Genomic DNA, 25,818 nt, shown 5'->3' on the forward strand with positions numbered 1-25,818 from the left:
CAGCAATAGAAAACTAATACAAAGAGTAATAGCCAGTATAATCAGTCTAAGATACCTCCTCCATTTATTGTGTTCCATTATGTATCAGGAAGAGTGTAATATGCTGTTGGGGATTGAACATTCCTTTCTATAAGTCTATAATTTCTATAAATCTATGACCCCTTATTGGCCAGTGAGATGAGAGGAGAGGTGTGAAGGTGGGTTTTTAGGGATGGCTTCCTTGCTCTTTAAAAAAGAACTACTGGAAGAAATAGACTCTCTTCTTCCATCAGATATGGCCATTTCTGGTTGTAATACCTGAAACAGTGGAAACTATCAAATGAGTACAAGTAGTAAACTTAAAATATCTGTCCATAGAATGGGGCCAAGAGTCTCCAGGAGAACCCCTAATTACAAAATAGTTTCATGTCATAGCTGCTGTCTCCCATCTTATATTTCTAAACAGCCTTAATTAATTCTATCTCTGGCAATGAATTTTCAGACAGAAGGATATCATTAGATTATAGCTTCTGCCCAAAGAGATATAAGACTCTCTCTAAGCCAAACTCAGCAAATAAATGCATTACCTTCCCCTCAGCATTGGACATGACTCCCAGTGATAAGCCTCTCTGGCACCGAGGGATCACTACCAAGCACGAACTAGCAATGCAACTGGAAAAAGACCTTGACCAAAAGGGGGAAAGGGTAAAGACAAATGAGTTTATATGGCTAAGAGACTTCAAAGTGAGTCAAGAGGTCATTCCAGAGATTACACTTATGCACATTTCAGCAGGATCTCATTGACTGCCACAGTAAATATTGCCTCAGATAGCAGGGCTCCTGAGGGCCATGGAGATATCCAAACACTATAGGCTGGGCAGACAGCTCAGGAGTTTGGTGTCCTGCCAGTTGGCTTTGCCTTGGAATTTAGTGAAAGAGCTGGATTCATTTGTGTTCCCTAAACATGGCTCCACTGTCCCTTCTATTTGAACCTGTAGTTAGTACTAGAGTTGAGAGCTGTATGCCTATGAGACTTAAATCTTTGGGCTGTCTATGTGCCAGTTGGGTCCTGAAACTCAAAAGAGCCGCTGCACCTACTCTCCAGTTCATTGGACTCACCCAGGACAACTAACAAGGAGATGATGATTGACAACAACCATCCCAAGGAACAGAGAGAGTCTGCAACTGCAAGCAAGATAGTCCCATCCACCTGCCTCATGGGATCTAAGCCCCTCTCAATTAGAGGCTGAGTGGGCACCATCATCCCAGAATCCTCAGGATTGAGCAATGAACAATGGACTAGAGTATCTAGTATAGACTTACTGTTATTCTAGCAATGGAAGAACGTTTATCATTGATATGGAGGCAGTGACCCCCTGAGTTTCTGAGGGGAGAGAGGGAAAAATAGGTATAACACAGGGGCATTTCAGAACATTGGAATTGTCCTGAATGACACTGCAATGACAGATAGAGGCCATTATATACCTTGTCATAACTTACAAAATTGTGTGGGAGAGAGTGTAAACTATAATGTAAACTAAAATCCATACTTAGTGGCAATGCTCCAAAATATGTTTATCAATTATGGCAAATGTACCATATTAATGAAGGATATTGTTAATGTGGGAAAGTGTAGGAGGGTTAAGGAGTGGGGCATATGGGAATTCCCGCTCTCTCTATATATATTTTTAAATTTATTTATTTATTTCTCCCTCTTCCCGCCATTGTCTGCTTTCTATATCCATTCACTGTGTGCTTTTCCATGTCTGCTTGTGTTCTCATTAGGTGGCTCTGGGAAATGATCCTGGGACCATCTAGAGTGGGAGGGAGGCAATCATTCTCTTGTGCTACCTCAGTTTCTGGTCTGTTCTGTCTCCTATTGTCTCTCCTCTGTGTCTCCTTTTGTTGCATCATCTTACTGTGCCAGCTCTCCATGCGAGCCAGCACTCCTGCATGGGGCAGCACTCCACGTGGGCCAGCTTGCCTTCACCAGGGGGCCCTGGGCATTGAACCCTGGACCTCCTATATGGTAGATGGGAGACCAATTGCTTGAGCCATACCTGCTTCCTCCCCTATATTTTTTAATGTAACATTTATGTAATCGAATTATCTTTTTAAAAAATAGTATAAAAAATAAAGCATTAAAAAAACAAAGAGAAGCATGATTATACTTTGTTTTATATTTCACAGAAGTATACACAAAATTTTCAATAACTTGTTTTGAATAAGTAGAATATTAAGTATGAATATCTTAAGAAACCATCCATAATTGGTTAAGATGATGCTGTCCTTTTCAGATATTGGTTGCTATATTCTGGTCATTTCCAAATGACAAAAGGCCTTCTTTATCATTATAAAAATAGCATACCTATACTCTTAGAGCTTATAAAAATCAGTCTTATGGATGGATAATTTATAAATATCCTTTAGTTATTAAAAAAAAAAAAAAAAGCCAGGACTGGAGACTACTTTATGGAATCCTGATTCTAAGTCCTTTGCCATGTGACTCCAAAGTTCCTCCACCTCCATTGATGGGAACCTTCCCTACCCCTTTGATTTTGGGTTTGGGCAGGTGATATATTTTGGGCAAGAGGAAGTTAGTAGATGTGATGTAAGCAGGAGGTTGAAAATGCTTGCCGTGCAGAGCCTAAACTCTTGTACCTCTGCTATTGTAAAGGTAACATGTCTTGGCTAGCCTGTTGATATGTGAAGAAATACATGTTAAGCAGAGCTGCCCCAAATGAGCCCAACCTAGACCATCCAACCCACAGCAGTGTGATTGAACCTAGCTAATCAGTGGAGTTACTAAGACAAGTCCAGCCAAGATCATCTGCCTCCCAGCTACCTCATAGATGTGTGAGTCAGAATAAACAAGTATTGTTTTAAATCACTGAATTAAGAGTTGTTTATAACATAGTAAGAATTGATCCATATGGTAGGGCAGCAGGAAATAACCATCCTTTACATCTGCTATTGCCAATAAAGAATTTCCCACTTTTTCTGTCCCTTGTCCCTGCAGCTTGGAAATTCCTGGGAACCCCTTATTTGCTCCTTTTGGGAGCCACTAGGGAAACCCCTTTAAAGCTAGTCTCCTCCTCCCCACCCAAAACTATTTGACACTTCTGTTATTTTGCTGTTTTATATAACCTGAGCCATTGGGATTCAGACAAACACACTTAAGACAAGTGGGCCTGTGACTTCCAAGACAAGGATGCCCACTGTCACCATTTTTGTTCAATATTGTACTGGAATTTGTAGCCAGAGCAATTAGACAAGAAAAAGAAACAAAAGGCATCCAAATAGGAAAGAAAGAGGTAAAAATCACCCTATTTGCAGATAACATCATTCTATACATAGAGAATCCTAAAGCTACTAGATTTAATAAACAAATTCAGTAAAGTGGCAGCATACAAGCATACAACATTTAAAAATCAGTGGTGTTTCTGTATACCAATAATGAACAATCTGATGATGAAATCAAGAAAAAAAATTCCATTTACACTAGCAACTAGAAGAACCAAATATCCAGGAATAAATTTAGTCAAGCATGTAAAGGACTTGTACATGGAAAATTATAAAACATTGATGAAAGAAAGAGGACCTAAAGTAATGAAAGGACATTCCATGGTCAAGGACTGCAAGAATAAGCATTGTTAAGATATCAATTCTACCCAAAGCCATACACAGATTCAACACAATTCCAATCAGATTTCTTCATGACAATGGAAAAGCCAATCATCAAATTCACATGGAAGAGTAAGTGGCTCTGAATAGCCAAAACCATCTCAGAAAAAACGAACTGGGTGGATTCACATTTCCTGATTTTAAACTTTATTACAAAGCTATAATAATTAAAGCAGCATGGTTCTGGCATAAGGAAGACATTTGGACAAATGGAATAAAATTGAGAGGTCAGAAATAAACCCTCACATCTATGGCCAATTGATCTTTGACAAGGGTGGCATATCCATACAGTGGGGAAAGAATAGTCTGTTCACCAAATGGTGCTGGGAGAACTGGAAAGTCATATGCAAAAAGAATGAAAAAGTGGACCTCTACATTACCTCATAGAATTAACTCAAAATGTATCAGAGATCTAAATATAAGAACTAAAAATATGAAACTCATTTTTAGGACCTTGTGTTATGCAGTGGTTTCTTAGGCTTTACACCAAAAGGATAAGCAACAAAAGAAAAAATAGATAAATGGGACTTAATAAAAATTTTAAAATTTTGTACATCAAAGGACTTTATCAAGAATGTAAAAAGATAACTGACAGAATGGGAGAAAATATTTGGAAACCATGTATCTGATAAGGATTCAATATCAAGAATATATAAAGAACTCCTACAACTTAACAACAAAAACACAAACAACCCAATTAAAAAATGGGCAAAAGACTCGAACAGATATTTATCCAAAGAGAATATACAAATGGCTAAAAAAGCACATTGCATTAGTCAAAGGGGTGCTGATGTAAAATACCAGAAATCTGTTGCTTTCATAAAGGGTATTTATTTGGGGTAGAAGACCACAGTTACCAGGTCATAAAATATTAAGTTACTTCCCTCACCAAAGTCTATTGCCACATCTTGGGGCAGATGGCTGCCAATGTCTGTGAGGGTTCAGGCTTCCTGGGTTCTTCTCTTCCCTGGGCTTGCTTTATACTCCAGGCTCAGCTCCTCTGCTATTTCCACAAGGCCAGCTGTAGATTATCAGGCCAATGGCTTGCTTCTTTTCCCAGGGCCTTTTCTGCTTCCTCACAACCAAGCTCCTCTGTGTGCTTACTTCTGGGGGATTTAGCTCAAAACTCCAACATCAAACATCAACTCCTCTGCTCTCTGGTGTAGTTTTATCAATGTCCCACTGATGTGGCCCAGTCAAAGCCCTAATCATTATTTATTTATTTATTTATTTTTTAAGATTTATTTTTATTTATTTAATTCCCCTCCCCTCCCCCAATTGTCTGTTTTCTGTGTCTTTTTGCTGCGTCTTATTTCTTTGTCCACTTCTGTTGTCATCAGAGGCACGGGAAGTGTGGCCGGTGCCATTCCTCGGCAGGCTGCTCCCTCCTTCGCGCTGGACGGCTCTCCTTACGGGTGCACTCCTGGTGCGTGGGGCTCCCCTACGCGGGGGACACCCCTGTGTGGCACAGCACTCCTTGCGCGCATCAGCACTGCGCATGGGCCAGCTCCACACGGGTCAAGGAGGCCTGGGGCTTGAACCGCCGACCTCCCATATGGTAGACGGATGCCCTAACCACTGGGCCAAAGTCCGTTTCCCCCTAATCATAATTTAATCAAACCCGGTACAGACCAGTTTACAAGCATAATCCAATATCTATTTTTCAAATTCATAAACCATGTCAAACTGCTATACACATGAAAAGATGCTCAACACCACCAGCTATTAGGGAAATGAAAATCAAAACCACAATGATGTATCATTTCACACCCACTAGAATTGGCTACTATTAAAAAAAAAAAAAAGCAAGTGTTAGAGAGGATATGGAGAAACAGGAACACTTGTATATTGTTGGCAGGAATGTAATATGGTGCAGCCACTATGGAAAACAGTTCGGTGATTCCTCAGAAAATTAAGTATAGAATTACCGTACAACCTGACAATTCCACTTCCAAATACATATCCAAAAGAACTGAAAGCAGGGACTTGAATAGATATTTACACACCAATGTTCACAGTTGCCAAAAGACGGAAGCAACCCAAGTGCCCATCAACAGATGAATGGATACAGAAAATATAGATACAGTGAAAGAATTTATTTGGCCTTAAAAAGGAATGAAGTTCTGGTGCATGCTAAAGCATGGATGAACCTTGAAGACATCATGTTAAGTGAAATGAGCCAGACACAAAAGGACAAACACTGTATGATCTCACTTAGATGAAATAAGCAGAATATGCAAATTCATGAAGTCAGAAAGTAGAATACAGGTTATTAAGGGATGGGTAAGAAGGAATGGAGAGGATGATGTTTAATTAGTATGGAGTTTGTTTGGGATGTTGGAAATGTTTTAGCAATGGATGATGTGATGGAATCAAAACTTTGTGAATGTAATTAACACCACTGAACTGTATATTTGAAAAGGGACAAAAAGGCAAATTTTAGGTTGTATATAATCTACCAAACACACAAAAAAAATTTCATAAAACTGTGTGGTAACTTATATACAACCTAAAGATATAATCCTAACATAAATAGTAGGCTAAAGTTAATAGAGGGAAGCAGAGTTGGCCCAATGGATAGAGCATCTGCCTACCACATGGGAGGTCCAGGGTTCAAACCCAGGGCCTCCTGACCCATGTGAAGAGCTGGCCTAGTGCAGTGCTGATGCACGCAAGGAGTGCTGTGCCACACAGGGGTGTCCCCCATGTAGGGGAGCCCCACGCACAAGGAGTGCACCCCGTAAGGAAAGCCACCCAGTGTGAAAAAAGTGCAGCCTGCCCAGGGTGGCACCGCACACACGGAGAGCTGATGTAGCAAGAAGACGCAACAAAAAGAGACACAGATTCCTGGTGCTGCTGACAAGAATACAAGCCAACACAGAAGAACACACAGCAAATGGACACGGAAAGCAGACAACTGGGACAGGGGGGCAGGGAAGGGGAGAGAAATAAAAATAAATCTTAAAAAAAAAAGCTATTAGCATAATTATAATAATATTGTTTCATCAATTGTAACATATGTTCCATACTAAGGCAAAATGTTAACAGGGAAAACTGTGAGAGGGAGAAATACGAGAATTTTGTACTTTCTGCATAATTTTTCTGTAAGCCTACAACTGCAAAAAAAAAAAAAGAAAGAAAGAAAAATAGAATCCTAGATTGCACAATAAGAATGCCCAGAATCATAATTGGTGGGGGTAGGAATAGAGAAAGTAGAAAGCAATATGCCTTTTTTTTCCTTAAAACCTTTTTTTTAATTAAGAAAAGAAAATGATGGAAAAAGGTAAGTTCCTTTTGATAACTACTCCCAATATCATTCCCTTCTCTTTTCTTCAGATATAATCACTATTATGATTTGGATTTGAATCCTTTCAGGCCTTGTTACTTTGTGAGTGAACTCTTTAATACATCCTAATACACAGTATCAGTCATGAAGTTTATATTCTCTTCCAGCTGTCAAGAACTCATGTCTAAGTCCAAGGAAGAGCAAGTATACAAGCAAAAATTGAAAGAGCTAATTTTAGGGGGAAAATTTATATATAACATTAGAAACAGAGCAAGAGTGTGTGATAAATAGAGGGGTAAAAGGATACTCTCCACTTTAACAAAGCAGCATTATGTAATAATGTAGGTCCAGGATAAAAGGATAAGACATCAAAGAGAGACAGTACCAGTCTCAAGAACAGTGCCATTGGCTTCAGTGGAATGCAGCACTAATGCTGTTGATGGGGAACACAATTGTTTTTCTTGAACATATGTCCACTGTTTCAGTAGTAGTAGTAGTCAGAGGCAGCATTAGCCATTTTAAAATACATGATACAGCCCAGCATGGTATTCAGTGCTCTCAGAGGTGGTGCTGGTAGCTGGAGAAAGGTAGTAGACACCACCAAAGTCAGTGGAGGTTTAAAAGATTAAATTATGAATCATCAGTTAAGGCACCCTCTTTAGAAATTCAGAAACTGTCAAGAGGTCCAGAGATTATGGGAAGTAGTAGCTAACTAGAGAAATATGCTCACTGTTGTTATTTTTATTGTTACCCAAAGACTGCTATGATCTAGAGAAATAAAAGTGAAAATTATATAACTCATGGTGCCTAGTAAAATATTGTGAACTAAAGGTGATAACTGTCAAGTGAACGAACTTCAGCTCTTTCACCAAAGACCGTAATAGGTTGTACCCCGGGAGAAGAAATATGGATTCTACTCAGTGGGGTGAGCTCAGTGGCCAGAGAATCTCAAACCTTGGTCTCAGATGGAAAGTGCCTTCAAATGCTTACAAGTAAAAGAAAATCCTTCATAATGGAAGAGAACACCATCAAACTAGACCTCAAACTATTTCTATAATTTTTCAAATATAATGTTTAGCAGACAATCAACAATAGTGATCCAAACTCCTGTTTTTGGCTAAGATGGTTTAACTGGTTCTGGAATTTATTCCTCCTACAGCAAATAACTGTAAAATTGGACAAAACAGATAATGCAACTGCTTCCAGGGTACAGACAACAGGCAGCAGAAGACTGCAATTCCAGAGATAAGGGAGATTCATTAGGTGAACTCCATGATTCCCAGCTCTCTGCCTTGGTATAATTTCTTGACAACACCACAGAGTTGGAGTACAAACAAAACACAATGGTCCTGCTGAGCTAAAGAGGAAGAGATCGGAGTTTGGCGCAACTGAAATGGCTGAAATCTGCAGGGCAGGGCATTGGAGGGAAGGGTAGAAAAGGACCCCAGAATTCCTTGGGGAATTCCATGAGTCTCTAGTTAATACAAATTGCTAGACTCCACCTCTAAAGTTTCTGATTCACTTCTATCAAGTTTCCAGATAATGCAAATGCTCTTGACCAGGGGACCAAACTTTGAAAATCACTCTTCTTGAGCAAAAGATAGTATAAGTTAAAAATAAAATAAGCCTGTATCTGCTAAACCTTTCTCACTTATTCAGATTCACCAAAGATTTAAAGTAAAATGTCTGAAGATACAAGGAAAATGCATAATTAACTTCATACAAATTCAATGAGTTCTACGATAAATAATATTTCTTAAGGCTTTTCACGACTTACCTGTAGATCTTTAACATTTGGAAAAGGAATTCCTATTGTTAAAACTGCACGGGCATTGTCATCTGAGAAATCCAGGCCCTCGCTCACTTTACCACGGCAAACTGCTACCAGGAGGGCTCCATCTTCAGCAACACAAAATAAACAATTTTAAAAGCATACTCAAAATTCCCAGAAACTGCTTATTCATGTCACTTTGTGAAGAGACTTGACTATTAAGTAATCATAGTAGCAAACTTTAAAAATCAAAATAAGTGTTTGTAAATAAAATTTTGAAAAAAATCAAAATACTTATTTGTACTATATGAGATAACATTTTAAAAATTCAATGTCTTTAAATAAACCAGTGAAAAAAATTACATTTAGATGCAACAGAGTACCAAGCAAATTTATAAACTGTGAATCTCCTAAATAACTTACATATAAGATCACATCAGGGTAGCAACTTGCACATGAACAGAGCAAATATGAACCAATAGTTTTATCCTATAAAAACTGAAACAGACTGCTTCCTGGCCTTTTGGTTAAGGTCAAGTGTAGTATCTGTTCTTATCAGTTTAATATCTAATACATCCTCTATCTGTGGACAATATATTAAGTAGATTTTTAGAGCAGGGAGATGGAATAGGAGCTTGCTCCGTCCACTCCATGCACTGACTTGGTATTACAGTACTTCTGGGAATGATGTACCCCTCCCTTTAAAAAGAAAAAGAGGAAAAGAAGAAAACAAAATAGCAAAATAACAAAAAACAACCTGGGGACAAACAGCAAGATGATGGCAGAGAAAGGAGTTCCTAGAGTCAACTCCTGCTACAGGGAAGTGAGCAAATACCCAGAGCTCTCTGGAGCTATCTGAAGCACCTGTTTGGGGGCTCCAGGAGACCAGAAGAGCATCCTGCAACATCCTTGAAGGAATGGAAGGAGTACACTGCCCATCTACAGAAAAGATTCATAAGTAGAGTGCTCCACGCCACAGAGACTGGTGCCCATCCTCCACTGGAGGCACAAGCTGCCTCGGGAACTGCTCCGGGGCTGGAATTGAAAGCTTCATTTCTCAAAAACAGGGGAGGAAGAGATGGTCGGGCACCAACTTCAGCTACTAATGAGTAAATTTGGCAGGCTAAAGTATAATCCTAAGAACAGCCAGAGTTTGAACCTGTCCAAGTTAAGCTGCCATCTTAACTCTGCACCTGGCATGAGGGGAAGTGGGAGGACTGAAAATCACAGTGCTAGGAGGGATGGATGGGCTTCCATCTAGGTCAGATTGCAAGCTTTAGCCTAAGCTCCAAGCCCGCAGGGAGGAAGTTGGGGGCACCTGCGCCAGCCTTTCTGGGAAACTACAGGCCAAGCCGCAGAGGCCAGAGATTATCATACTCTGGCAGTACAAGCCACCCCAGGAGCTATTCTGTGGCTGGAATTTGAAGCTCCATTTCCCAAAAACAGGGGGAGGAAGAGCTGGTTGGCCATCAATTTCAGCTACTGCTTGGTGAATTCTAGAAACAACTAGAGTATGAACTTGTAGAGGTTGGAAAGAGGCTGGTGGCTGCCATTTTGACTCCGCCCCCAGCATGAGGGGAAGCTGGGCTGACTGAAAATCAGTGATGGTAAGGATGGGTTTCTTTGACCTAGATTGACCTGGAGCTCTAGCCTAGGCTTCAGCCCTGCCTCTGGCAGGGAGAAGGCTGGTGGAACCTGCAACAGCCTATCGAGGTAACTGTAGGTACATTTGGCCAGCACAGACTGAATAATTGGAAGTCTACCAGAAAACTGCAGCCATCTTGGACCTGCACTGCACAGACTGCTGCCCACATCTGCAGCTCCATCCCCACCCTAGGCAGGGGAGAAAGAGGAAGGAAGTTTCATCAATCTCTGTGGGCAATGACAATCTAGGCCTGCACGACTATTCACACAGCAGAGACTCTGTCCCTACCACTGGCAAAGGAGAAAGTTGGGAGAAGCTTCATCGGTCCCTGGGGAAATGAGGGCAGCTTGAACCTCCACAGCTTATAGCACCAACAAATGGCTCCTATTGCACAACCAGCAAGGGAGAAAGGGCAGAAAGCCCTAAACTAAAGAGAAAAACTGCACCCAGAATAAATACTCTAGTAAACCAGATGCCAAGAAGCCAACAAAAATTACAATCCACACCAAGGAACAGGAAGATTTGGCCCAGTTAAAGGAAAAAGATAAGCCTCCAGATGACATAAAGGAGTTGAGACAAAGAAGAATTTGAAAGCATACATAGAAAAATAGCATATCTTATGGGAATGAAAGTTACAGTAAATGAAATTAATTAAACATTAACATAAATTTTAAAAAACCATTGGAGGGAAATGGATGTGGCTCAAACAATTGGGCTCCTGTCTACCATATAGGAGATCCAGGGTTTGATGCCCAGGGCCTCCTGGTGAGGGCAAGCTGGCCCATGCGGCGAACTGGCCCATGTGGAGTGCTGGCCCACTTAGGAGCACTGCCCCACGTAGGAGTGCTGCCCTATGTGGGAATACCACCCAGCATGGGAAAGCCACCCTGAGCAGGAGTGCCAGCTGACACAGAGAGCTGGCGCAGCAAGGTAACACAAGAGACACAGAGAAGAGAAAAAAAGACAGTGTAGCAGAACAGGGAGCTGAGGTGGCGCAAGACAGCAATCGCCTCTCTCCCATTCCAGAAGGTCCCAGTATTGGTTCCCAGAGCCACCTAATGAGAAAACAAGGAGATACAGAAGAACACAAAGCGAGTGGACACAGAGAGCAGACAATGAGGGGGGATGGGGAGGGAGAAATAAAAGAAATCTCTAAAAAAACAAAACAGAACATTGGAATCATATAATAGCAGGTTTGAGGAGGCAGAAGAAAGGATTGGTGAGCTTAAAAAAATGGCCTCTGAAAGTGAACATACAAAAGAACAGATAAAGAAAGCAGTGGAGGGAATTGAACAAGGTCTCAGAGAACTAAATGATAGGAAAAAACATTCAGGCATGCGTGTTGTGGGTGTCCCAGAGGGGGAGAAGGGGCAGAGGGAATATTTGAAGGAATAATGGTGGAAAATTTCCCAGCCCTATTGAAGGACATGGATGTCCATGCCCAGGGGGCACAGTGTACTCCCATCCAAAGGAATCCAAACGGACCAACCCCAAGACACATGCTAATCAGAACGTCAAATGCCAAAGACAGGGAAAGAGTTCTGAGAGCAGCAGGAGAAAGGCAGTGCACAGCACTGTATTTGATACTGATTTCTCACCAGAGACCATGGCGGCAATAAGACAGTGGTATGCTATATTTAAGATACTACAAGAGAAAAACTTCCAGCTAAGAATCTTATATCCGGCAAGACTGTCTTTCAAAAATGAGGGTGAGTTTAGAATATTCACAGTTAAAGAGAAAATGAGAGAATTTCTAACCTAGAGACCAGATTTTCAGGAAATTCTAAAGGGTGTCTTAGAGCCTGAAAAGAAAAGACAGGAGAGAGAGGCCTGGAAGAAAATCCAGAAATGAAGATATCAATAAAATTAACTAAAAGTACCAAGAGTGGTGAAAATAAAATATGAAAGATAAAACTCAGTCAGGAATAAACTTAACCAATGATGTAAAGCACTTGTATTTAGAAAACTGCAACTCAACGTTAAAAGAAATTTAAAAAGCCCTAAATAACTGGAAGAACATTCCATGCTCATGGATTGGAAGACTTAATATCATTAAGATGTCAATTCACCTTAAATTGACATATAGATTCGATGCAATCCAGATAAAAATTCTACCAGCAGTTTTTTAAAAATTTGAAAACATGATTATGAAATTTATTTGGAAGGGTAAGGGGTCCTGAAGAGCCACAAACATCCTAAAAAGGAAAAGCAAACTCTCATCTCCAGACTTTAAATCATATTATCTAGCTATAGTGGTAAAAACAGCATGGTACTGGCAAAAAGACAGAGACATAGACCAATGAAACCAAATTGATGGTTCAGAAACAAACCATCACATGTATGGTCAAGTGATTTTTGACTAGCCTGTCAAACCCACACAGCTCAGGCAGAACAGTCCATTCAACAAATGGTGCTGAAAGAACTGGATATCCATAGCCAAAATTAAGAAAGAGGATACCTTATCCAAAAATTAACTCAAAATGGATCAAAAACCTAAAAATAAAAGCAAGAACCATAAAGCTTCTAGAAGAAACTGTAGGGAAATAGCTTCAACAGCTGGTGGTAGGTGGTGGATTCTTAAAGGAGATAAGAGAAGGATTGAGATGGACTACTGATGCTTAATGCATGTATAAGTTTTAATTAGCTTTACTGTAAAAGTGTAGAAATGTATAGAGTGAATGGTAACACATAGTAAGTAACAGCTGTTTATAAATGGGGATGTGGCTGAAAATGGTGGTCTAGGTATGTAAATGCCAGTTGACAGAGTACTGGAGAATAATCTAGGAACTGAACAGCACAGTTAACCAAGAGGTGGATGAGAATTGTGGTTGATGGAACAGATGCAAGGGAGTCCACTGTTAGCTAGAGCAAATTTACATCACTATTGCAGGTTGGTGGGAATGTGAAGACGCATGGGATAGATACAACTGGAGTGACCTATAGACTGTGGTTAGCAGTAATAATATAATATTTTTCATCTATGCCAAAGATGTACTGCATTGCTAATGGGGTAGTATGGAAAATGTGTGCCAAATGTACACTGTGGACGTGGTAACAATCAGATATTATCTTATCTGTAACAAATGTTCCACCACAGTGTGGGTGTGTTGATAGAGGGGTGTTGTTTGGGAGTTCTGCACATGTGCATGATTATTTTATAAGTTTATAACTTCTATCATAAAAAATATATTTAAGAAATAATAGGGTGGGTTGGGGAAAAATGCACTAAATGTAAGAGAAGGACTATAATTAGTAGTAAGATTTTGACAATATTCTTTCATAATTTGTAACAAACATCTCACAATAATGCAAGGTGTTGGTGGAGGGTCGATGTATGGGACCCCTGTATGATGTTATGCATGTTTGCTTTCTAAGTTCACAACTTTTACTATATACTTATTGTTTATGTATGTTCATATATAAATGATATAAGATAATAATAGGGTGGGCTTGGGGGAAAATATTTTGGTTAGTAGTAATATTTTGACAATGCTCTTTAATCATTAGTTAAAAATGTATAACAACAATGCAAGGTATTGGTGGTAGGGTGAGGCACGAGAGTCCTGTATGATGTCTATGTTTGTTTTCTAAGTTCACACTATTACTCTACACTTATTGATCATGTTTGTTTATGTATGAGTGATATACATCAATAAATTAAAAAACAATCTGAACCTGCAGTCATTACCTTTGGCACCAGAAAGAACAATTTAAATTTCTTTAATTTATACTATACACAATATTAAATCAATATGATAATGAGAAGCATTGGAAACACACACAAAGTCTATATAATCTTATAAAATTATACTGACAGTTATGTTATAGAATCTTTCTGATGTTCATAAATTACTATTAGCTCCTTATATAAAACTCTTTATGGACATTCTCTAACTTTGAAATTGATTCTTCAGTCATTTTTGGAAAGTTCAAGTTTAGCTTATGCAATAGAATATGAGCACAAAACATATCTGCATAAAAATATAGGGCATACCCAAGTGAAAACATTTATAGGAGAACTCTGAATAAAATAATGAAAGAATTCCTTTACTTAACATTTTCTTTTTACCCAGGATTATAAAATATAATTTTCCCTTAAGCACAATTCATTTAAAAAGATAACATAAATAGAATTCTTACAGCACCAACTTCTTAATAATAAAAATGTTATCATTGGCCATGAAATAATTTCCAATTACCTTTCTCTCCTTTGTACTTGATTGCATCATAGTACAACTGCAGTAATTCATCAAAATCAGTTTTGTCTCCTCCTTGTGGTTCTACAATGACTGTCTTCACCAACTCCAGATTATGCCATAAACCAGTGTAACGCCACCGTTCCTTTAATTTTTCTAATAACTAAAAAGGGGAGAAAAATGATTTTTGGGTGTATAACTGAACAAATTTGTCTAGGTTTGTTTTAAGTATTTCTACTATGTAGCTTATGGAAAGTGTATTAAACGCTCTGTGTCTTTCCTCATCTATAAAATGAGGAGAAGAATAGTCTTCATAGAATTGCTATTAGGTTAAATTTATTAAGTTTTTAGAGAGCTTTGAATGGTTCCTGGCACATGGTAAGAGTTCAGTAAATGTTAGGTGCTATTGTTGATCATTTTACTACTAAGAGCATAGGCAGCTAAACATACTGCTTGAAAAATTGTCTTTAATAAGGCCAGCAAGTAAAAAATATACCGGAAAAAAAAAGCATTAAAGAACTAAAAAAACCACATACATACATACATACATATATGTGTGTATATATATACAGAAACAACTGGAACATTTACAGAGATAACCATGTACTAGATTAGAAAGGGACTTTGAACAAACTTCAAAAAATCTTTATCATTCTGATTACATTCTAACAATTAAATTAAAAGTCAATACAAAGTTAGCAAAAGAATCATACAAGCCTACATAAACCATACTCTTCAAAAAGATATGGTTTTAGAGGAAAACAGCAGTATTCATGAAATCTTTACATGAGATAAGAGCCCACAATTAGAAATACAAAGGATGTAGCAAAGATAATACTGAGAAATATACTTATAGCCTGTGTAGCAGTTTGATATAATTGATGAATTCCAAAAAGCAATACTGGATTATGCTTGTAATCTGATCTGTACCTAGGCATGACTGAGTTATGATTTTGGTGTGGAGTTCCCACCCCTTGGCGGGTAGGGACTCACAAATAAAAGGCATGGCAAGAACACAGTTGAGGGCTTTTAATGTTGGAGTTTTGTTTTTGGACTTTGATGCTGAAGACTTAAACTGGAGCCCTGGGAAGCAGCACGCAGAGCAAAGAAAAGCCCCGGGAAGGAAGGAATCTTGAAGCCAGAGTAAAGTAAGCCCCAAAATCATAGGAACCCAGGAAGCCTGAACCCTGGCAGACGTCGGCAGCCATCTTGCTCCAAATAGACTTTGGTGAGGGAAGTAACTTATGCTTTATGGCCTGGTAACTGTAAGCTCCTACCCCAAATAAATACCTTTTTTTAAAATTTCTCTCCCCTTCACCCCCCCCCCACAAGTTGTCTGCTCTCTGTGTCCATTTGCTGTGTGTTCTTCTGTGATCGCTTCTATCCTTATCAGGGGTACTGGGAATCTGTGTTTCTTTTTGTTGCATCATCTTGTTGTTGTGCCAGCTCTCCATGTGTGCGGCACCATTCTTGGGCAGGCTGCACTTTCTTTCACGCTGGGCAGCTCTCTTTACGGGGTACACTCCTTGAGCGTGGAGCTCCCCTATACGGGGGTCACCACTGCGTGGCATAGCACTCCTTGCGTGCATCAGCATTGCACATGGGCCAGCTCCACACAGGTCAAGGAGGCCTGGGGTTTGAACTGTGGACCTCCCATGTGGTAGGTGGACACCCTATCCATTGGGCCAAGTCCGCTTCCCCAAATAAATACCCTTTATAAAAACCAACCAATTTCTGTATTTTACATCAGCACCCCTTTGGCTAATATGGTCTCAAATACATTTATTTTAAATTTTTGAAAATAATTAAGTATTCTTTTGAAGAAGCTAGAAAATGACACAGTAAATGCAAAGAAAGTAAAAGTTAATAATGAAAATAATAGCTGGAATAAATGAAAAAGTCAATAACAGAAATTGTGATTTAAATTCAAGTGTTTTACCTACTTGTCAGAGTTTTATGCAATTTGGTCCAGTTATTATAAAATCAACGTAGGCAAACACCAAGAAACCCCAAAATTCCCTAGAGAACAAAAACTAACCAATTTTAGAAGATGGTTTATTTCCTCAGAATTTTACCCTTATACATTTTTAGAAATAAACTTCATTAATAAGATCCTAAAACAAATTTTATATTAGTAGTTAGTAAAATAGTTCATTGCTAGGGAGCAGATGTGGCTCAAGCAGTTGAGTGCCTGCTTCCCACATGGGAACATCCTGGATTCGGTTCCCAGTGCCTCCTAAAAAACAACAACAAGCAAAATCAAATGGAAAAACCAACTCAAGGGAGCCAATAAGGCACAGTGGATGAGCGCCAGCTTCCCACAGATGAGGTCCCAGGTTTAATCCTCAGCCCCGGTACCTTTAAAAAAAAAAAATTCACTGTTACTTATACAGTGCTCAGAGTTCCTTAATCAATGAAAATAACAATTCACAATAACCCCATGTTTATTAGGTAAAAAACATAGGGCTATCATTGATCAAAAGTCTTCTCTATTTTGAGTGCCTCATACATAGGTCAGGTATTAGAATTTGATTTTTGAGTATGCATTGTTTTTCAATCAGTCTCTCAACAACGTGTAAAAAGTACAAAAAAATCTTCATCATAGGACAGGATACAGAGCTGCAGATGTATGGGAGTAACAATGGACCTTTCATTGAATGGACAAGACTGCTACAGAGTCAATAATGTTCACAGTAATTATTAAATTCTTTAAATTTCTCTATTGAGTAACCAGTTTAGAAATTTTGTGGATGAAAAAGTTTTGAAACTTTAAAAGCAGGTATGATGTGTGCAATTATTGCACAATTTGACACAAAGATGTAGAAGATTTTTGTCCACTGATTTTTTTGGTCTCTAAAAACTTTAGAAATATATGCACAGTGAAAATGGCCACAGGTTAATACACATTGAGTATCAAAAATTTAAAAAGCACAATATGCAATATTGTGAATGTGATTCACATATGCTACTGGTGGGAATATAAAATGAAACAGCTACTCTGGAAAATAGCTTGTCAGTTTCTTAAAAACTAAACATGCAATTACCATATAACTTAGCAAATACATTCTTGGACATTTATTCCATAGAACAAAGATGTAAATTCACACAAAAACCTTAATGGGGAAATGGATGAGGCTCAAGCAATTGGGCTCCCGTCTACCAACAGGAGGTCCAGGGTTCTATTCCTGGGGCCTCCTGGCGAAGGTGAGTTAACCTAAGCAGAGAGCTGGCCATGTGGAGTGCTTCCCCGCATGGTGGGCTGGCCTACATGGAGAGCTGGTGCAGCAAGATGATGCAACAGAAAGAGACACAGAGGAAAGACAATAAGAGACGCAGCAGACCAGGGAGCTGAGATGGCGCAAGAGATTGACTGCCTCTCTCCCACTCCGGCAGGTCCCAGGATCAGTTCCTGATACCGCCTAAAGAGAACACAAGCAGACACAGAAGAACAGTGAATGGACATAGAAAGCAGACAGTGAGTGCATAAACAATGGGGGTGGGGGAATAAATAAATGAATAAATAAATATTTTTTAAAAACCTTAATGAATGTTACAGCAATTTTTTTTTATTATCCAAAAACTGGAATGAGCCCAAAATCCTTCAATAGGGGAATGGTTAAACAGTCTGTTACATATATACCATGGAATACTAGTCTTCAATAAAACTGAAGAAACTATAGATACATGCTTCAACTTGGATGAATCTCCAGGGAATTATGCTGAGTGAAAAAGAAAAAAAATCTCAATCTCAAAAGATGACCACAGTTTCATACCATTTATATAACATTTTTGAAATGACAAAATTTTAGAAACAGGACAAATTAGTGGTTTCTTAGGCTGAGGAAAAGGAGAGAGATGGAGAAGGAAGTGGGTTTGGTTATAAAATAGCAACATGAGGGGATCCTTGGGATGATGGAACTGTTCAGTATCTTGACTGTGGTGGTAAATAAATAAATCAACACATAAAACTATATAGAACTAAATACAAATAAGTACAAGTAAAACAGGAAATTTGAATAATATCAGTGAATTGTACCATGTCAATATCCTGGTTGTGATATTATACTATAGTTTTACAAAATATTTCCATTTTGGAAAAATGGGTAAGGTATACAGAGAATCTCTGTACTATTTTTTTATAGCGACATGTGAATCTACAATTATCTTAATAAAATTTTTCATTGAAGATTCTTTCAAAGAGTTTTTCAAAAATATTAGAATTTTTGGTAAAGGTAAGTACCTCATGTTCATACAAAAGTATACCACTTCTATTTGGTGATTTGCATGCGTACAATTATCCATATTTCTTGAATGCTCTATCTGGTGACTGGTTAGGTCTTATCATCATCAATAATATTTCTTAAAACTGGATGGATATGGGGAGGGTTGATAGATAAAGCATAGCAGATTCTTTTAGGATGGTAAAACTATTCTGTGCAATAATGTAGTAGTGGATATTCCACACTGTACATTTATTTAAAAGCCATAGAACCTTACAGCACAAAGAGTAAATGTTAATATATGCAAACTTAAAAATCATTTAGGAGCCCAGGATGGAATGCAGATTGTGATGAAAGAATATAACTGTATTACAAATCATGGCATACCCCACTGAAAGAAGTGGAGGGAAAAGGTACTGACCTAAGTAACTTTGAAAATGAGTAGACCCTGGATTAAAACTAAAGAAAAAGGAAATGTAAATAAATACTATACTGTAGCTGATAAAGTTATTTTTCATGGGGATACAGGTTAACAATTCTGAAACCATTATCCATATGTGCTGGAATTGAACATTCAAGAAAATGGATGATGTGTGGTGAGAGCCAGATTTCTCACTGGAGTAGGAGATACAGATAAGCTAGGGGAAAAGGCTAGCATGACTCATATGGTATTGTATTAAAGTCATAAACATCCATGTGAACTTATATTTAACTCAATACACAGATGGATACATGTAGAGAAATAATTATAGCTAAGTTTGTATTCACAGGGTAGTATACACATACATTTCCTAGCTCCGCCAAGAGAGCCAGAGCAATACAGTGATACTCCAGTAGCAAAAAGCACACTCAGGGTTCAGATCTTGGTTTCTAAATTATTCTCCAGAAAACAGAACCAGAGCTTGTGGGAGAAATGGCTGATTCTAAGACCGGAACAGGAAATATCTAAGATGAGGTTGGGATATCTTGCAGTGCCATGAAATAAGGAAGTATCCAAAATACAAAATGATGGAGGCATATCAAAGTAAAACAGGATCCAACTCAAAGAACTCCCAATGAAATAAAATATGGTATATACATACAATGGAATACTACTCAGCTTTAAGAACGAATACACTACAAACACACGTGATAACATGGATGAAGCTTGAGAACCTTATGTTGAGTGAAGCAACGCAGGCATTGAAGGACAAACACTACATGACCTCAATGATATGAAATAAGTAAACCAAGCTGCCTCAGAGAGTTAGAGACCGATGATAGGCTTAAAGAATTTGGGGGGTAGAGGAAGGCTGCGAGCTGACACCTACCTGGGTGAAATCTATGATAAGCTGGAGGTAAGTATTTGTACAGGGAAGGGATAAAATGGGAGCAAAGGGATACCTTTGGGTGGGGCTTTGTGGGGCTAGGGATGGGAGGATGGGTAATATGGCCCAAGAAATTGGGGGGAGGGCGGGAAAACATATGAATATAGGAGATTGTCAGGAATGCGGTTGAGAATATACTATTGAGAAAACTTTTCCAAAAACATAAGGAAGATTACCTGTTTAAGATGCTTAAAGGAGAGAATCTGACACAGGACGGCTTTCTAGGGAATGTATGAGTGCTCATTTTGTCAGAGTGGGTTATATCATTGGATGGAGACCTATACAATGAGAGTGAAGGTCTACCCACATCCTGGGGAGGACTGATGTTCTCAAACAGAGGAAACTGTATGTGTTAAGAGAAAATGGTGGCTCCCAATGCATTAGGGCAGCTGAGCATATCAAGCCCTCAACATTGTTGCAAGTATCTCTGAACATGGCCCTTTAAGCAATGAAGAGTGATTGTCAATGTGGGCCCTGAGGGGAGGGGGAAAGAGGTATTGAATAGGTGGAATCAGTGTGACTGTGGGGCCATGGAAGTGTTCCACAAGATTATGCAAGGATAGATATACGACATGTTAAATTACACCAAAAATGTATAGGGGCCTATAGGCTAAAATGTAAATCATAATGTAAAACATAAGATAACTAAAAATTTAGAAAACTGTATAGTTTAAAATATAAACCACAATGTAAACCCAAGTGTAACCTTGTTTGAAAGCTATTGTCTCAATATCTGTACATCAGTTGCAGTAAATGCAGTATGAACATGTAAAAAGATTATTGCTAGGGAAGGGACAAAGTGTCTGACGTTGAATATGTGGGAGTACTGTATATTGTATATATGAATTACTGCGGTTTAAAACTTTTGTGAAGACAAGCTTAATAATTAGAAGAAAAAAGAAAAAGAAAAAGAAAAAGAAAGGACATAGACACTGAAGAAGAGATGGAAGAAGTTGCCTTGCCAATGTGCATACAGGGAAACACTTATTGCAGTGATGGAAAGCAAAACATCAAAAACAAAGCTTTTTCATTAATTTTTTGATACCCCAATTTATTTTTACTTTTTCTAAATTAGTATATATTCTATATCTAACCTAAACCCATCACTATATTCCATTTTACTATTAATGGAACCTGGCAATATATTGGGCTTCATTTTCAGGGAGGTTTTTCACTGGTAAACACAATAGATTCATAGGCTTTCATAGTTCATCAAACTGAGTTTATGGCCCTGTGGTCTAAGGTGTTGGCTCTGAGCCCAGAAGCCCTCTCCTGTCCTCTCTGCTAAACACTGATTGAATTCCCTAAAAACCCTGGAGTCCATTAACCAATGCTGTCTCTATCCCCAAACCCACCTGCAGGCATTACACTAAAGTACCTCTAATTCTAAACTTTTAAATTGAAATACTTCACAATTACAAAAGTACCTCTAATTCTAAACTTTTTAATTGAAATACTTCACAATTACAAGAAATTATAAAGAAGGATGAATGCTTATGTACCTACTTCAGAAATAAAATATTACATCACTGATATAGTTGGAATTCCCATGGCCTGTCCCTGGTCTCATCATCTCCCTCCTATTCCAGAAGTAATCACTTCCTTGAATTTAGTGATTATTATGGCCATGTAGATTCTCGGCCCTTCTACAGACTTCCCCTCTGCTAGACTGGTAGAAATGTAGAAGGGTGGGGGAAACGGACTTTGGCCCAGTGGTTAGGGCGTCCGTCTACCACATGGGAGGCCCGCGGTTCAAGCCCCGGGCCTCCTTGACCCGTGTGGAGCTGGCCCATGCGCAGTGCTGATGCGCGCAAGGAGTGCCGCCCCACGTAGGGTGTCCCCCGCGTAGGGGAGCCCCACGCGCAAGGAGTGCACCCATAAGGAGAGCCGCCCAGCGCGAAGGAGGGAGCAGCCTGCCGAGGAATGGCGCCGCCCACACTTCCCGTGCCGCTGACGACAACAGAAGCGGACAAAGAAACAAGAAACAAGACGCAGCAAAAAGACACAGAAAACAGACAACCGGGGGAGGGGAGGGGAATTAAAGAAATAAAAATAAATCTTTAAAAAAAAAAAAAAAAAAAAAAAAAAAAAAAAAAGAAATGTAGAAGGGTGGGGAAAGAATCAGCCTTGGGAAATAAAGAACAGGTGATCCTGGCCCAGGTCCCTGAGGATGGAGACTCAGTTTAAGTTGTAGAGGTGTCATTTTAGGAAATGGAGAAAACACCCTGTCCTGATTCCTATGTGTTAGGCCTATATCTGGGAGATGCTGGGAAGGCAGTCTGGGAGGAATCAGGACAGGGTGTCTCACAAGCTGAGTAGGTCTAGCCTGGTAGATGGTCTATGTTTGGCAAGCATGGAATCAAGGACAGGAAATCGGTTATCATAGAGCAGGGTGGGCAAGAATGGAAAAGTCTTGACAGAGAAGCCATCTCTTTGAATCCAATACTGCAAGGTTGTAGGAACAGGGCAATGAGAGAGTAAGCCCATACACTCTTCACATTCATTCAAAAAGATTTGTATGTGGCTCAACTGATAGAGTGTCTGCCTACCATATGGAGGGTCCAGGGTTCAATCCCCAGGGCCACATGGCCTGTGTGGTATGCTGGCCCACACGCAGTGCTGCTGCACACAATGAGTGCTGCCCCATGTAGGGGCACCCCTGCTTGGGCGTACCCCATGCACAAGGAGTGTGCCCTGTAAGTAAAACCACCGCGTGTGAAAAAAGCACAGCCTGCCCAGGAGTGGCGCCGCACACATGGAGCGCTGACATAGCAAGATGATGCAACCAAAAAGAGATTCATTTTCCCAGTGCCCCCAGATAATGCAATCGGATGCAGAAGAATACACAGTGAATGGACACAGAGAGCAGACAACGGAGGGTAAGGGAAGAGAAATAAATAAAAAGAAATAAATCTTTTCGAACACTAAAAAATTAAAAAAAGATTTGTGTTAACCCCTCTTTAGGTCACAGTCAATGTGCAAAGCACTGGACAGGAGGAATATAAATATGCACAAGAAATGGTCCCTGCTCTGAAGAAAGTCATAGATTAGAAGAGGAGAGAGACATAAAGACAATTACAACACAATATAGAAGTTAGAAGACAGATGGGGCTTGACAGGGCTCAGTGGGGCAGGTTGGGTCAGCATCAGATCCATACAGGTGGTTGTTAGTTTAACAAATAATCTGGAAAGCAGCTTCTTACAGAGTTAGCAGAGGGTTTGGTAGCACAATTGTGGCAGTAAACTGGTCTGTTCCTCTGGGCTAACGATACCCTTAGATTGTATTGAATTCAGAGGTTTCTCTTTTACTTGATTAAATTATGTCTAGGGTTTTGATTGGGCCATGTCAGTAGGACATTGAGTCCCTGCCCCCTTGGTGGGTGAGTACTCACAGAGAAAACAACATGGCAGAGGAGAAAGTTGGAGTTTTGGATGCTGGAACCCTGGGAAGTATTAGTAAACATGTTGAGAAATGGGAACTGGTAGCCACTGCTGGTGGGAATGTAAAAAGGTTTAAGTATTTTAGAAAACTGTTATGCCACTACCCAGTAAAGATGAACATATACATTGCTTATGATTCAGCAAATCTACTCCAAGTTTATATATCATAGAAATATGTACGTTTTCACAAGAAGACATGAGCAAGAATGTTCATAAGAATACTCTTTTACACAGCCAAACACTGGAAACAACCAAGGTCCCACTAACAGTAGACTGAAAAATTATATTGTCGTATATTCGTAAGAATGAATACTATATAGTAGTGAAAATGAATAAACGTGAAAATGAATAAACTAGAGCCAGAAGTACTATCAAGGATGATCACAAACTTATACATGTTGAGTTTAAAAAGCAAATTACAGGGAAGCAGATGTGGCTCAAGTGATTTGGGCTCTCGTCTACCATATGGGAGGCTCCAGGTTCCAGGGGACTCCTGGTGAAGGCAAGGTGGTCTGCGCTGCAGAGAGCTGATGGCCTGTGCTGCAGAGAGCTGGCGCAGCAAGATGACACAACAGAGGGAGACAAATGGATGCAGAAAGCAGACAGTGAGCACAAAGCAACAACAAGCAGTGAGGGAGGGAAATAAATGTAAAAAAATTTTAAAAGCATGCTAAAAAAAAGAAGCAAATTATGTATGAATAACACATCTGATCACAATTATGGAAAGCTCAAAAGCTTATTGTTTATATAAAGTGCCTTAAAACAAGCAAACCTAACATTTCTAGGAATGGGGAACATGATTGATGAGGGGGAACAGGGACTTCTATATTGGTAATGTTTATTTTTTAAGTTGGGTGGTGGACACTCAGATATCTATTTTATTATTATTTAAAATGTACAGGGAAACGGACTTTGGCCAAGTGGTTAGGGCGTCCGTCTACCACATGGGAGGTCTGCGGTTCAAACCCCGGGCCTCCTTGACCCGTGTGGAGCTGGCCCATGCGCAGTGCTGATGCGCGCAAGGAGTGCCGTGCCACGCAGGGGTGTCCCCCGCGTAGGGGAGCCCCACGCGCAAGGAGTGCACCCCGTAAGGAGAGCCGCCCAGCGCGAAGGAAGGAGCAGCCTGTCGAGGAATGGCGCCACCCACACTTCCTGTGCCGCTGACGACAACAGAAGCGGACAAAGAAACAAGACGCAGCAAAAAGACACAGAAAACAGACAACCGGGGGAGGGGAGGGGAATTAAATAAATAAAAATAAAATAAAAAAATAAAAAATAAAAAATAAAAAAATAAAAAAAATAAAATAAAATGTACATATTAGTTTTATACACCTATACACACATATATCATATTTCACAATTAAAACAACACTGCTCTGGTATTGATATGGATGAATTAGAATAGGTACATGCAGGCCACTAATACAGTAATCCATAAACAGCATTATCTAGGGAAATGCATTTTGTTCAACTCACTATTAACTCGTAATTAAGGTTTCTGATTTAGTGAAATTACAATTTAATTTGTGTATTTTTTTATCCAGTAGAAATGCAAATGATTTCTGTCCAGGAGAAAGGATAACCCCAAAAGTTATTATACATTAACTAGATCTGTATCCAGACCAGCAATTTCATCTGTATTCCTTTATTAATTGCCTATAAATACCTACTTCCTTAAGTGCTATTAACCTTGACATCATACTTGCTCCCTCATTAATCAATGAGTTGAATAAAATACTTAACAGGTGTTCACTTTATATATGTATGTAAGTCATGATATTTTATCTTCTTGAAAATTATACAGTAGATAAGGAAAAGTGAACAGATTATAAAAATATTTAAAATTTAAAAATGAATAAGGTGCAGTATATTGGATATGACAAGGAAGGGAGAAAAAGGTTCAGGCATCCCCTATGTATCTGATTAATCCATAAATGGATTATGGTACCCTTTACTCATACAGGCAACAGAGGAAAAGGATCATGATTGGGAGCAAAGCTTACAAGTTTGGTGTCTCTGAGATATCCAAATTGAAATGTTGATCTGGCAGTTGAATATAAGGGTGGGGTGCTTAGAAGAGAAGTTAGAATTCAATTATAAATTGGGAAATCAAGACTATAGAGGTAATTGAAAAGAATGCATATAGATAAGATTGACTAGCAGGAGAATACAGATAAAGAAAAAGGTCGTTTTTTCTTACACTTCATATCCAATCCATCCACAAATCTT

At 39.2% G+C, this 25,818-nt stretch overlaps 1 protein-coding gene and 1 non-coding gene across 2 annotated transcripts in view; one reads left to right on the forward strand and one right to left on the reverse strand.

The window, feature by feature from the left end:
* Positions 1-25,818, reverse strand: part of BRIP1 (BRCA1 interacting DNA helicase 1) — a 289,439-nt gene that overhangs the window by 107,348 nt on the left and 156,273 nt on the right. Inside the window, exons 15-16 of the mRNA XM_012525899.4 lie at positions 14,565-14,724; positions 8,727-8,848 (exon numbers count right to left, since the gene is read on the reverse strand). Of these exons, the coding sequence (XP_012381353.2) occupies positions 8,727-8,848; positions 14,565-14,724 (282 nt within the window). The remainder of the gene's footprint in view (positions 1-8,726; positions 8,849-14,564; positions 14,725-25,818) is intronic.
* On the forward strand, positions 9,228-9,418 carry LOC111764615 (U2 spliceosomal RNA). The gene has a single exon (XR_002797187.1). It is a non-coding gene; the product is annotated as a U2 spliceosomal RNA (small nuclear RNA).

This window comes from Dasypus novemcinctus, chromosome 21, assembly GCF_030445035.2.
Source record: "Dasypus novemcinctus isolate mDasNov1 chromosome 21, mDasNov1.1.hap2, whole genome shotgun sequence".
Classification (NCBI taxonomy): Eukaryota; Metazoa; Chordata; class Mammalia; order Cingulata; family Dasypodidae; genus Dasypus; species Dasypus novemcinctus.